The 15,608-nt window shown below is 38.0% G+C and overlaps 1 protein-coding gene across 3 annotated transcripts; it reads right to left on the bottom strand.

Annotated features, from left to right (window-relative positions):
• Positions 1 to 6,673: 6,673 nt before the first annotated feature.
• On the bottom strand, positions 6,674 to 15,242 carry LOC127633077 (activity-dependent neuroprotector homeobox protein-like). Of its 3 annotated transcripts, XM_052111953.1 has the most exons (5): positions 14,899 to 15,242; positions 14,413 to 14,462; positions 10,842 to 10,954; positions 9,838 to 9,927; positions 6,674 to 9,733 (listed from the first exon to the last, which is right to left on the bottom strand). In XM_052111953.1, the coding sequence occupies exons 3-5, from the start codon at positions 10,947 to 10,949 to the stop codon at positions 7,022 to 7,024; spliced, it is 2,910 nt and encodes a 969-aa protein (XP_051967913.1). In that variant the 5' UTR covers positions 10,950 to 10,954; positions 14,413 to 14,462; positions 14,899 to 15,242; the 3' UTR covers positions 6,674 to 7,021. The 3 variants fall into 3 exon arrangements, with proteins under 3 accessions (XP_051967913.1, XP_051967915.1, XP_051967914.1); XM_052111955.1 differs by lacking the exon at positions 14,413 to 14,462; XM_052111954.1 differs by lacking the exons at positions 14,413 to 14,462; positions 14,899 to 15,242 and having other exon boundaries at positions 10,842 to 13,390.
• Positions 15,243 to 15,608: the final 366 nt, after the last annotated feature.

Raw genomic sequence — 15,608 nt, 5'->3', positions numbered from 1 at the left:
CCGGGCTTGTGTCATGTTTGTAGGAAGCTTTCCATTCTTTAATGATTCCGTATAAACTTCTAGAAAATGTGGAGCCAGTTCTGTAGCATAAGATCTAAAAACTTCAGCGGCAAAGCCATCTGGCCCCGGAGCCTTGCCTGTAAGCAAGGCCTTAATTACATCGCCAAGCTCCTCCAAGGTTATTTTTGCTCAGTCATCAGTTTATTAAGTTCTAATCATTCCAAAAAGTTTCTAATATCATCATCAATAGACAAAGACGTGGAACTATAGAGATCAAGATATAATTCTTTAAAATCATTATTAATATAAATGTCTGAGGTAAATATTTCACCACATGCAAATTTCACTGAGGGAATGATAGAAAAGGGCTCTCTCTCTGTTTATATATCTAGCCAGAAGTTTCCCTGCCTTGTCCCCGACTCAAAGTATGACTGTCTTGCCCTGAATAGCCAAAACTCCACCTAGTGTGACAAAATAGTATTATCTCTGTATTTCAATCAGGTAAATTCCCCATAAGATGTAATTTAAACACAAACATCCCCCAGAACAAAACAAACTGGCCAACTGGTGTCCATCCCTCCAAACTCAAACAGTCCATGCATGCATACGAGGACCTCCACGACAGCCTTGCCATCAGATTTCTCAAGTCCGGTGTTTCTATACAAATTTTGTGAGATAGAATTACACAGCAAAAGATAATATAGAAAACAAACTCCAGCCAATAGGCGGAATAAACACAAAGAGAGTGTCGATTCATCAATAAAACTGTCCTGGAGGTGTGACAATCTACAAAATAAACTCCACATCACAACAAAAAAAAAAGCACTCTGATTTCTCAAATAGTGAAGCAAATGTTCAGTGAGCTGGTCCAATTGGCTGCAACATAAGTGCAAGAAAATCACTTACTCCAATGAATTTGCAAGAAATACACCACAAAACAAACTCCAGCCGATAGGCCGACTAAGCACAAAGAGCATGTAGATTCACCCAGAAAACTGTCCTGAAGGTGTGTTACTACAAAATAAACTCCAGCCGCTAGGCAGAACCAGCACAAAAAGAGCATGTAGATTCTTCAAACAGTGAAGCGAATATACAGTGAGCCGGTCCACTCAGCTGCAATGTGACTACAAGATGTCTTACTCATTGACTTTATGAAGGACATCGCATGCTGTGGGCATGTAAAGGTTTTACGGCCATCCTTAGCATCTATTCTCAATTTTGCCAGGAATATCGGAGCAAAAATTACCTTCCGTTGAAGTAAAAGCTTCTTTCATTCCTTGAATCAATCACGTTTCACTCTTGTTGAATTCGCAAAGTCTGGGAACAAGAAAATGCTGTGGTTTTTCCAAGAAAGACTTCCTTTACTCCTTGCCTCACGTAACACAAGATCTTTATTGGATGATCTCAGAAATTTGGCCAGAATTTATTATAACATTTATAAAATGTTAGTATAGACTTGGTTCAAAGTACTGGTACTTTTGACAACACTATATTATATATTAATATAGAGGTCCCGATTTTCAAAGAGACAATTTACCACTTAGGCAATAGTCTCTTGCTCATTGAGGGCAAAGCCCCCCTAAGGATGAAATCCTATTTCCCCACCCCCTCAGCCAAACAGCATAGACCTTGGTGAGGTTAGATGCCATATTAAATTGATCATGATTGGAATGAGACTGTGATGGGTGCAATATGTTGTACCCTTTAATATCTTTGAATCGATCATTCAACTGGCAAATCTTTAAAAATGTATCATGCCAAATAATTCCAGTTGACAAAAACCCAAGAAGGGTATAGCTATAGGCATTTTTCCAAAAAGGGACGGAGTTCCAAACCACCATTAAAGATATAGGGAGCCCCTAACCTAATCCTTTCACTAACCTTAACCATGAGTGGAAGTGATGCCCCCTTTTGGAGTTGGCGCAACCCCCTTTTGGAGGTCTCCGGCCTGCAGCTATGCCTACTTAAAAAAACTCCAGAAAATATTGGTTGTTGTATGTGATATATAACATTTACAGTACAACCTATTGAACATAATCTATTGAAGGCCCTTACAGCCTTGATTTAAATTGGGAATAAATTACATCTACCTTACTAAGGTCTTGAAATCCAATTTATTGGTATGGTTGCCAACTATTTGCCACACTAATACGGCACCCCAAAATACGTGTTGTTTTGCCAACAAACCAGGGGCCCCGTCGAGCTTTCGCTAGTTAAATACAGTACATCTTCCTTTCGGCCAAAATACCGAAGGCTGAGTTGAGTTGTTTAAAGCATGTTTTGTGTAGCAATAGGTATTGATGAGAATACATTTCCAAACTACAGGACTGAATGAAACATTAATAGTAACATTAACATTACTAACATTGAAAGCATTGACTTCGTCATGATGTAATGTCAGGGCTTCTGTAAACTACAGTGTTTTTCCTCAATGTTCTTAGCAGGTTAAGCAGCTCATTTCTGACAAATGTAAACATAACTCAAGCACCTGCAATTGTTGTTCCTTAAAATAAATGAGTATACAACATAGAGGAATTCCAGAAATACAAAATTATTTGCATAATTGTGTACTCTGCGCAAATCCTTGCATGATTGATTTTTAGTCGTGCAAGAGTGAAGAACAGATCACTTTCACAAGGAACCATGAACATCTGGGGAGTGGGGACACTACATAATTCTAACCTCTGGCTGACTCATTAATTAGCTTCAGATAGGATTCAACTACTGTATTATCTACAATTGCCATCATGCAATAACTGACATTCAGTTGTGAATATTGCCACTACTCATATGGATACATTTATATTCCATGCAAAAATAATCACCAAGAGTGTACAAAAGCATTAACAGAAAGCAAGTAGCCAAAAGGTTCCTATGATAAGCTCATGTCTGTAATAAATACACGCATAAATACACTGTATTGCTTGCTAGGTAAATAGTGTAACATACCTTTTATCATCATTTTTCCCAGGGAGGGCAATGTAAATAGTCAATCTCTCTTATCTAAGATGTTCAAAGTGACATACTTTACTTGTTATAGATCCTGAAACCAACCACATGCAAATATAAATATAAGAGGAGCTTTAGAGATGAATATTTGTCTTTAGTAAAATGTATTTAACATTTTGCACCAACAGACTCTGAGTGGCAGGTGGGTATCAATTTTCTGTTTTCTTACTGCGTTTATCTGCTGGGAAGGCCAGCAATGCATTGGGGAAATGGTAACAAATGACAACACGAGATTAGCAACCACAGGATCAGCAGAGCAAACTTGAAACGGCATCCGTTGAAGACATTTTTCAGACTCTCCTCCATCTAAAATACTTGCTAATACGAATGAACCCCGATCTGTTAAACATTCACTGACTTCCATTATCAAGTCAATTAAATCATAAATTGCTGCATTTTCTAGCAAAGACAGTAAAATCTAAGACAGACTGCAAGATATACACACATGCAATGCCTACTTGGTCCATATAGCTTATTAATGCAATAGCAATGTAAAATTGGCGTGCATAATATTTTCAGTTTCTCCAAACTAATGCAGAAATTATGCATGCATGAGTGACAATCTATATTTATGCCTCTCTACCTAAAAAAATATGAGTCAGGCAAATGTTACCATTTTTTTTTATTTGTTTTTTAGAAACATAGCTTTTTAGTTGACTTGGCAAGAAAGCAGCTGCCAAGATCATGCAATTTATTATAATCAAATGAATAACATTGAGCTAACAGACACTGACCTCTAAGGGCAGTGTGGTGTCAATACAATAGTCAAGATCGTGAAGTGGTCAAATTATAAATATACATGCATCTTGGCCAGTAAGCAGCTTTATCCACATCAGCATAATTTACCTTTAATGCAACACTTCAGTAAAAAACACCCATGGGATCAGAGATTTTATTCTCCATTGCTTCACTTTATTTCCAGATATTCCTTAGTTGTTGCTGTGTTTGTTTCCCTCACTGCAACGGTATTGAATGCAATAATGGGGTTTCCTTATTACATCAAACTCCAGGATTCTTGCGATGTCAACATTGACATGAGGGACTGGAATGCGAAAATAGAGAATCCAGCCACTACTGTTAAATGCATTTTGGGTACAAGAGCATCTGACATCAGATCAACTTTACAACTGCTGGCTAGTGCTAAACATAATTTTCTAAGATTGTTATTCATATCGGCACTAACTGTGTCCGGCTTCACCAGTCAGAGATCACTTAAGATAATGTTAAAAAAGTGTGTGAACTTGCAAAAACGATGTCAGACACTGTAATATACTCCCCGCTTGTCGTGATGACGAGGTTTATAATAGATTAGTGTCACTGAATGACTGGATGTCTGAGTGGTGTCCGGAGAATAGCATAGGATTCATAATCAATTGAGTTTTTGGGGAAGACCTGACATGCTAAAGAGAGATGGACTCCATACTTCCAGGGAAGGTGTCACTCTCCTTTCAAGTAATATGGCTCTTAGTCTTAAGTATCTGACTAACTGGGGCCCAGGTCAGGAGCAGATAAATCTGAACGTCTGCTATCTGCTTTGAGAGCATGTCACATGTTACATAAACTTCATAGTGAATAAATCACTTTTATATAATATACAGTGTCTGTTCCCCAAACTACCAAACACAAAACCCTCATTAAGTCATTTAGATTTTTTTTTTTATTGAAGTCAAACGTAAGAGAAAAAAAATAAAATAACTGAAGATAAACATCATATACAAGGTAGGGCTACGAAACAGTACATTGCTTTCACCCAAATCACTAACTCTAAATGAAATGATCACAGATCATGGTTTGGATTTGCTGTTTGACTGAAACCTTGATTAAAACAGATTAATATATTCGTTTAAATGAGTCTACTCCCTCAGGTTATTATTATAAACATGAGCCTCATCTGAAAGGTTGAGGTGGTGTTGATACAATTTGCAGTGATTTTTGTGTTACTCAAAGGTCTGGATACAAGTTTAATTATTTTGAACTGATAATGCTTAATGTGAAATTGTCAGATATAAATAAAATAAAAAATTGTCATCTTTTGATCTTGCAACAGTATATAGACCACCAGGGCCATATTCTGAATTCCTTTCGAGAATTTGCTGATTTTCTATCAGATCTAGTGGTTGCTGTGGATTAAGTTTTAATTGTCGGTGACTTCAACATCCACATAGATAACAAAAATGATACACTGGGATTAGCATTTATCGATATTCTAAACTCTGTTGGGGTTAGACAATATGTGATGGGTCCAACCCCTGCCAAAATCATCTGCTAGATCTAATTTTGTCATATGGAATTGATGTTGATAATATAGAAATTCTGCCATAGAGCGATGACATCTCAGATCACTACCTCGTCCCTTGTATGCAGCCTTTAGCATTGTCACTTAATCTATGCAACGTTATCATTCAGGTAGAACTTTTAACTACTAAAAATAACTTAATATTTAATATAAAATAATATTCCAGATTTGTCTGAAATACTCAGTATGCCAAAAAGTTCACAAGAACTTGTCACAGAAAATATGGATAGTCTTCTCTAGCACTCTAGATAAAGCATTTGTGGACAGGCATTAGCTTGGTTTAGGTCCTATCTCTCTGCCCGCTACCACTTTGTGTAATGTAGGACTAACAAAATGCTATTCTGAGATGCAGGTTGGCACAGTTGACAGGACGATGGTGGTTTTAATGTTGTGGCTGAGCGGTGTATAGTTCTAAACATACATAACTAATATTGGCATTATATTCATTTATTTTCTATTACAGCATAATTTCATGTAAAGCTGCTTTGAAAGAAAACCTGTTGTGAAAAGTGCTATACAAATAAATGTGACTTTACTTACTCACAGAAATGTTGACTTACTGATATGATGTATGGCTCCATCCTATTAAGCTATTTATACAGTCTGTTCCACACTGTAATGTTAAGGTTGGGTAGAATTAACAAAGTTTGCCAAGGTCCCCCTTCCCCTCCAAGCACATCACACCAAAAATGTATTTAAAAAAAGGGTTGTTTTATTTAATAAAGAATCCTTCAGGAGGGAGCAAGGCCCAAAAACAAAAATAAATGTATTTTTATTTTTGGTGTTTGTTTTAAGTGCTGGGACAGGAGAAGTGACCTCCACAAACCGTGTTCCATCTCCCTTAACCCTAGACTGGAGTAAGGGAGTAAAAGCATACACATCTATCCTCTACGCCAGTGGTTCCTAACCCTGTTCATGGAGGCCCCCCCAACACTGCACATTTTGTATCCCTCCTTTATCTGACACCCAATTCAGGTCTTGGAGTCTATACAAAGACCAGAGATAAATCAGGTGTTTGATTAGGGAGATTTCCAAAATGTGTAGTGTTGGGAACCACAGCTCTACGTGTTCTGAGACAGATTTACGACCATTAAAGCAATGAACTCAAGATGTGCCACTTGCGCACTATTGAAAAACAAGTTAGAATCCTAATTATATGTTTACATGGCCACATAAGTTACATTCTCTGGAAGGAAAGCCCCATTCCCGGTTACTTGCGGTTTCAGAATACAGCTTTCTGCAAAAACCCTACAATAAACCATTTTCTTAAGTGCATGTAAATGGGGTCAATGTTGGCTCAACTAAGAGCCTGGTTTAACGTAACAAATCTTTATAACAAAAAACATCCAAGCAAGTAAATTACACCATTTTTATTTGATCAAGAAAAAACAATAAACCTATCAATTTTGTTACAATTCCAACAAGTGTATGATTAAATACAGAGAACGGTAAAAAAAGGTGGAGGAATCACCAAGGACTATGGATTGGTTGAAGAAGAAAAAAAATCATACAGTATATTAGTTTTTCCGCTCTTTGACAGCAGAATTGTTTGCAAGTAAACAGTACTTTAAGTTCAAAATGTGTAACCCATCTGGCTATCCAAGACTTTCAGTTCAAGTTCATATGGTAATGTTTGATGTCAACCAAATATGAGGCAATGACCTCAAATCTGGGCACGGAGAGTTCTAGAAGCGGGGATTGTCACCATAAGCATCATCATCTACCAAGCAACCCCACCTTTTTCCCCTTCACTTCAAAACGTCCTGCTGGTCTGTAGTGGCTCTCTTCAGGAGACAAGCTGCCTGACCAGGTTGCCTCTTCAGGACTGGAGCCAGAAACAGAGCCATCTAGACTTTTGGCCCCATCTCTGGGAGAATTTCCACTACCCCTCACATCACCTTCATAATGGAAGCTCTCTTGCAGCACTGTTCCTTTTGTGGAAGGCATACAAGCTGCAGCTTGTTGATTCAGTTTCATATTTTCATTTGACATCACTTCTGGCTCTGAATCACTGTCAGAATCAATGGCAATAGGTTCTGAGGATGATCCAGGGCATGGCTTGAAGGCACAGTTGATTTGACTACTTTGTCCAGTGTTTAAAGTCAGCTTATCCTCCTTGAATCGCATAGCTCTAGCACCATCATCTGCACAGAAACCAACAGGAGCCTTCGGCCTAAATGTTGAGGTCCTCGAGAATCCGCTGTTTTCTTCATTGTTAACGTCGAACAGCCACTTGTCATCAAAGTTCATGTCATGCTTGAGCTGGCACACTGTCTTCATGTTAAAGCCTAGTAATATAGCAGGTTTGCGGGTGATTAAATCCCGTTCACATGAGCGCCTATGGTTAGCGAAATGGCTTGAGACGTCAGACTTCCATAACCAGAGACTTGCAGCAAGTTTCTCAACCTCCCGTTGGGAAGGGTAGGGATGCCGATTAAAATAAGCTGTAAGGAAAGATTTTCGTGCCTCGTAAGACCCATCGGCATGACCTTTTGGATCCAAGGCCAACACAACAGGCTCCTCTGGCTTCTCAACAAAACCTGTCTGGTAATACCTAGACTGGTCTGCCATTTTCCTCCTCTTGGGGTCAGATGCATCTGAGGCAACAAAGTCGCGCTTGAGAGACCCAGCTCCAGGTGTGCGCAAAGCAGTTGAGATAGACTTGCTGTTCTGACCTTTCGGTGACTGGCAAACACCTCTGCAGTGGACCAAATGAAGCGTGATAGTGGAAGCCGTCATGTTGCTAGTATATACACCCAGGCAGTGTATGCACTTGTATGTTAGCTTTTTCTCCACAGGGTGCAACGTTTGAAGTACTTGATGGCAGTCTCGTAAATGGTGGGCAAGGGCATCCGAGATGGGACCTTTGAGAATAGAAAAGCATAGAGGGCAGAGCGTTTTACCAACTTCTTTCTTCTGGGACACTGAAGAATGGGACATGTTTCGGCCAAGAGAATCACTTTGGTTCTCTGGCGCCTTTGCAGCTGGCTTTGTGGACCTAGCCACAGCACTGTTTTGTGGCTGAGCAGCTGAAGATGCTTCCGGTGTCTCCTTCATGTTGTAGGTGATTACAATAAGCTGAACATTTTTGGGACTTCCTTGTTGAAGTGTAAGATCAAACGTCAGAGGAGAGCCAGTGGGAGCATCCCATGCCTCGTTAGGGTGTGCCAGCCGCTTATGTGCTACAATTTTCTCGACTTCATGAAATGTGGAATGACATTGTGGGCATGATAACCCATGCACAAGCATATGGTTCAACAAAGAGTCGCTGGGAAGGTAACGGTTACAATACAAACACTTGCTAGTAAAGTTGTGGATCTTCATGATATATTTCGCCATAGCTCTCACCTTTTCTGCCTGATGCTCTTTTTCGAAGTGAGCACTATATGCATTCTCAGGAAAAAGTTCATTGCAGATGGTGCAAATTTTCCACTTCTGTGTTTGTGCGGTGTTCAGAGCATTGGCTGAGGCTTTCTTACCCTGCAATGAGGTCAAAGTGGCAGTAGCAGAATGCACTGATGAAGAGAGAGGTAGGCTCTTCAGTGAGGGTGAGAAAGAAGCCGACTGAGCATTAAGATGTGTAGCACCATGCACGCCGCAGCCACTCAGGGGTTTTCCTGCATGTGACTGTGAGACGGCACCAGACATAAAAGCGTTATCAGGTAGTGTAATGCGCACTGGCTGACTAAGCAGAGAGTTGCCTGCAACACTTGGCTTGAAATGGTTGCCTACAGGTAACCCTGCCATTTTGGGCATACTGAAGCGATTAATTTGAGGTGTCTGAGGACGCACACCAGGAGTGATTGTAACACCCCTCTGAATTATGTTCGCCTGGGGCCTCGTCACTATGACGTTGGTGTGTCCAATCATAGCAGTGACTTGATGGCCAATGCGTTCATGGAACTCAATAACATGCTGCACCAGTGCTTCATACGAACGGGGCGAAAAGTGGCAGCTCTTGCAGTGGATTCCATGACTGTTACCAGGTGACTCGACACTGTTTTCTTGCTTCTCTGAGTTTTTTCCAAGATATGGTGTGGTCACATGCTGGAAGTGTTCCCTGTAGATGTGCCTGCGTACCACATTGTACAGTCTATCTCGATAGGTGCACTTCTTGCAGTAATACACCGGTAGCTCCTTTCGATCGCCTGGCAAAGGCTTGTCTATGCGCATGCCATCCTTAATCCCCGCTTGGGCTCCGTGAGGACCGACAGCACCCTGTCGACCCATATTGTTAGGCATATGAAAGAGCCTGACATGGGTTTCCAGAGTCCTCTTGTTCCCACTGTATGTGCAATAGGAGCAGTTGAGGAGGATTCGGCTCTCAAAGTCTTCTCTGTGAACATTGCGGAAGTGGTTTTTGTAGGCAGAGAAATACTTTGAGGCAAATGGGCAATCGGAGCAGCAAAACTGCTTCGTCCTGTAGTCCTGCAACAAATGAGAAAAACTAAAAATTCAAGGGGAATGTTGGGCCATGTAAAAACAGTATTTTGCTTTGAAGATGTATGTTGCAGCAGCTGTACGAGACATACCTGTGCCTTTGTCCAGGATGGATCCCAAAAACAAACATCAAGGTAGCCTTGATTCATGTAAGAATCACTGGGGCCAAACTCTTTGAGATCCTGCAAGAAGAAGGACAGTTAAAAGAACTGCAATGTATTCAGTGAATGCGTCTACAGATTATTTAATTTACATTTTTTAAATCGAGTATGACATGGAAGTATGATATGAAAAACAAAATAAGTCTATACAAGAGTCATTAACAAATAAGGTTGTCAGAGTTTATAAAAATTTGAAATCTTTAAAAATCTAGTTTAAAATACAAGTTTGTTGAAATATAATTTTTAAATCCATGTTGGTTCAAATGTTGTATTTTGAAAAACACATTATATATATATATATATTCAATATAAAATGTGACTTAAATTTTTGTTGTGTGATGTACCCATCAAAAAGGTATTAAAATACCTTCCTTGCATACATTAGAGCGTACACAACAAATATTGAAAAATATTTTGTACAAATATGACATTTTTTATCAAGAATATTTAAAAGTTTTCTCAGGGTTACACCAAATGGCCTGAATAAAATATCAAAATATAGATTTTTAATGTTATAACAAAATAGAAAATAAAATGTTAAACTTCAAAAGACAGTCTAGAGGGTCTAAAGTGGTCCTCTTTTTTTTATTTTACATGACAACAAAATGGCTTCCTACAGTTTGGCTTCACAATATGACTGATTTGGTGGACAAAAGTTGAAAATAAAATATTCACTGCTTATTTGCTTTTAAGAAATATCAACAAAAGATCATTCTGCCCTACTCATATAAACATTTATTTTTAAAAGAATTTCAGCTATGCCATTTGATTTTTTTTTTATGTCTATGGACAGATGACTTTGAACTGAGTAATTGCAACCATGTTTATCATAGAAAAGGTGTATTCAAATTTATGAATAATTTACTAGATCCAGACAACAACAAAAAGGTGTCACGTGACGTCATTGAACTATAATACACTTTTTGAATAATCACCTCTACATGCTCTTTGCAGTAGTCAAGGCCAATATCACTCAGCAGTCTCTTGACTTTCTTCCTGGCCTTCCTCAACCGAGTGAGGTTATTCACTGGAAGCTGAAACATCTCTTCTACATATTAAAAAGAAAGATGTTAGTTAAGCTCATATTGGTTCAGTTTTTGTCAAAGCAGAAGTATGTAATTAACTTCTGCGTCACTAAGCGGAATTGCAAAAGTAATCAGTTTTCAAACAGATTTCAGATATCTCCCCTCATCTTCCATTGGCTGTACAAACAGATAGTCCCGCCACAAACTTGCACCATTGGTGAACATCGAAAAAAAGATATATCTGGTTAATTTAGTAAATGTGCAAATGTACATCATTGAATATATTTGCAGCAAGACTTCATAAAATGTATGTTGAAGCCAAGATAATAACTAAATAGGAGCCTATATCGTATGCATAAAGCCGAAGTAATTTCTGTGCCACTAAAATAGACGCAAGGAATTGCAGCAATAATCATTGTTTTCAAAAAGCTTCCCAAAGCACTAACCCTGTCTGCCATTGGTCAAACAACCAGAGGTGGAAATGGCTTGCTAAAAGGGATACTCCCCCAAAAATGAAAACTCATCATTTACTCACCCTAATGCCATCCCAGATGTGTCTGGCTTTCGTTTTTGCAGAAAACAGAGAATTCAAAAAAATATATATTTGAGTGTCCATACAAGTGAATTGTGACCAAAAACTTTGAAGCTCCATATAACAAAGGCAGCATAAAAGTAATCCATATTACTTCAGTTGTTAAATCCATGTCTTCAGAACGATATGTGAAGCATGGGGTGAGAAACAGAGTAAGTCCTATTTTCCAAAAATCTTTACTTTCACATTCGTCGTCTCAAGTTCTTTTGATGATTCAAATTCTTACATATTTATCTGTTTCTCAAGCACACCTATTATATTACTTCTGAAGATATGGATTTTACCGCTGGAGTCATATGGATTTATTTTCTACAAACTTAATGTACCTTTTGAAAGTTTTAAAGTTCCGGGGGCTGGTTGCACCTGTGTGTATGTGCGTTACAACTTAGCCAAGTTGTGGCATAAATGTGCAAAGTCACAATTTACGCACAACAAAATATGTGAGCATTGCACCATTAAACTTAGGTAGAACGTAACCCCATGTATAAACTAAACATTTATGGCAGCCTCCGACCAGGAATAATGGATAGAATAATAAAGACTGATATTTTATGACATCAATGAGCTCATGTTTTGCGTGACAGGCATCAATCAATTCGAAAATACAGTATGATGTTGACATTTACACTCGTTTACAAAAGAGAGGAAAAAAAAAAAAAGACATTTAAGCGGCTCTTCGGCATGAAACCAATCTAATGGTGCCGTTTTCAGGGTGTGTGCTGTGTCAATTTTCAACACATTCAAAATATATATAGGAAATTTATAAATGTCTATTTTTCCAGCCTGTTGTATTAGTATTTATTTCACCCCTTATTTATTTTAGACAGTTATTGAAAATTGCTATTTACATAAGATAAATAGCCTATATCATTAAATAAATCGTGTTTTATTACGTATCGTATTTCAATGGGGATATAATTTATTACAGTTACGTGAGCAAACAAGGTTTGAACATCAACCATATGATAAATTTAAATGTACGGCTTTTTAACAGTTCTGTGTACAAATTTGAAGGCTGTGTATTGGATCACCACAGGTAAACATCATAATATGCAACTACGCATTACGAAGAGCTTACGATCTACTAGTTAACTATTGCCTTAAGAACAGGTGGTGCAACCAAATTAAGCACTGACTTAGTTACAAACTAACTAGTAGTTACTAAGCCCTTAGTGTGAAATTTACATCCCAACTTACGTGAGACCTTACGCACAGCTGGTGCAACCCTACCCTGGTCACCATTTACTTACACTGTATGTACCTACGAAGATGAGATTCTGCAAAAACATATATATATATATATATATATATATATATTTTAGGGATGCACCGAAATTTCAGCCACCAAAAATAGATTTTTTTTTTTGTTTTGGCCGAAAGAGAAAAAAAAAGACCGAAAATATGAGCCGATATATATGCCTCCCTGCCCCTCAGTGCGCAGGTTTCACTCTCGATTGATCAAATTATAATCACGGCGCTACCAAGCAAAGGCCGATGTCAGCGGTGTGGAAATTCTATATAATAATAAAAGCAGTACCGCCGCAACCTATACGCATACTACGCAGTGTGCGTTGGGCACCAACTCCCTAGGAGGGCAGCAGAAAGTCCACCGGGTGCCCTTCCACGCGTGTTATACGTTATTCAAGGACCCAAAAGCAGTTGCGGAACACAGTCGATCGCGTCACACTCATATTGCGAACGCGACAATCCTCTTGACTACTGGCATATGAAAAAAAACAAAAACAAAAAATAAATAAATAAATCGCTTTCCATTGCTTGAGCGGATTGCACCAGCACAGAAAGAGAGACTATTCAGTGCAGCATCTCATGTTCTTGAGTTGATAGAAAGCTGAGCAACTTTTATTCTTGAAGAGAAACCTGACACTTTTACTTAAATAGAAAGCGGTCCAATTTGCTATGTGTATAGCAATTACATAAAAATTTGTTTAGACCTGCAAAACGTTGTTCTTCACATGAGGCTATATCTGTTGTTTACAGTTGAGTTTGGTTTTAGTTCTATTACTGCTGTTTTGCACAAAATTTTTTAATTAAAGTGGAAATACGTTTACATAAACAGAATAGAGGCCCACTGCCATTCTGCCTGTTGTTATCATTAAAATGACTGTGTAGCATATTTAAACTTTTATTTGAATAGCTAGCCTAGAGATGCTAAGTTCATTACTTGACTGCTGTTTTGCATATCAGAGTTTTCTAGAACGTTACATTTATTGGATATTTGGTAAAAAAAATAAAATAAAAATCTGTTAAATTTCATTGTTAAAGAACTGAAAGAATAAAATTTAATATAGTTATAATATATTTACTGTCCAATTTTGGTGCGTTACTTTCAATAAAAGTGTGAATTTTATTTGTTTGTAGTTTTTCCAATTCAGATTAATTAAATTCATGAAATTAATTAAAAAGTATAATATTAAAATAATTATATATATTAAAAAAACTATTTTAAAATGGTATTTAAAAAAAAAAAGATTTCTTTTTTTTCCCGTTTTTCTGCCAAGTGCGTCCTGAATTTTCGGTTTCGGCCCAGAATTTTCATTTTGGTACATCACAAATATATATATATACACACACACACACACACACACACACACACACACGCTTGTGTTCTGCAGAAAAGGGTTTGGGGCATCTAAGATTGCATGAGGGTGAGTAACTGACAAATTTTTATTTTTGAGTAAACCATTCGATTCAGATAGTTCTGTATATTAAGCTGGGATAGAAGTATTTTAACACAAAAATGAAGACAGTTTAAAGGGAAACACTTTAATTTTAAACATGTGCCAAGGGTTCAGAAATGGTAAATATTATCAGAAATGCCTTATGTAAATGTTTCTGCATTGTTCAACTGAAATGATAAAAAGTGCTTACAAATCTGAAGTCAGTTGCAGTAGTAGAGTAAGAAACCATCAGACACAGATCTGGCAAGAAGTAAACAAACAACATCAATATCCATCTGACTTTTGAAACAATTAATCCAAGCAGCTAAACTGTAACCCATGCAGAGAATGGGACAGCTGCTCGTATGAATGCAACTCATGTGCAGCTCCACTAGACAATACAGGCCACAGCAGGCCTTGAGTAGTACTGATGGGCTTAACAAAATAATACCCCGGTTACTCTGCCGTTACTCCTAACAGCTTGCGGCAACTTTACAATTCAAGTAAAGTGATTGTAACCCCCCAATTTAATTTCAAATGCGAACCGTTTACAGAAAGACCAACACAATCGAAATCCCTTATGCACTGATAGTGTGTTAGCGCGTTAGCTTAGCCACGGGATGTTTGATGTTCACACTGAACTCCACACAAAAGCAGCATAGATAGAAGAAAACATTTGTTTATAATTATACGACACCTGATTTTCTTCACGGTCTCGCATGGAATTCCCACCAAGCGCTTTGCTTTCAGTGCAACTGATCGTCAGGGTGAAAGAGCAGGGAGATTGTGGTTTATTCGGCCCGGGCAGATGCTGCTGTTGTCCTTCGCGCTACTTCTGTTGCCGCCGGTGGATCTCGGCAGCTCATCCTGAGAATCCGCACCACGTGTCATCAACTGGAGTTGTTTAGACCACAGTGCTGTTTCGGTTCACCTCGTGGACTAGATAATTAAATGAGCTATTAAGATAGCCGGTTGTGTGGCTGCAGTACTAACACGGGACAGAGAAACTATTTTTTCTCCTCGACACTGTTCCTCATACCAGCCCAGCCTGTTCAAAATGGCGAACGATTCTAGGCGGAAATGACGTCTACACACACATTATATATATATATATATATATATATATATATATATATATATATATATATATATATATATATATCTATATCTATATCTATATCTATCTATATATATATATATATATATATATATATATATAGATATAGATATATAGATATATAGATATATATATATATACGGCTATACGTTTGGAATAATGTACAGATTTTGCTGTTTCGGAAGGAAATTGGTTCTTTAATTCGCACAAAGTGGCATTCAACTGATCACAAAGTATAATCAGGACATTAGCCTACTGATGTAGAACACAGCACCATCACCATTTGAAAA

This window comes from Xyrauchen texanus, chromosome 39 (assembly GCF_025860055.1).
Source record: "Xyrauchen texanus isolate HMW12.3.18 chromosome 39, RBS_HiC_50CHRs, whole genome shotgun sequence".
NCBI classification, from domain to species: domain Eukaryota; kingdom Metazoa; phylum Chordata; class Actinopteri; order Cypriniformes; family Catostomidae; genus Xyrauchen; species Xyrauchen texanus.
This window is presented reverse-complemented; position numbering and strand designations above follow the sequence as displayed.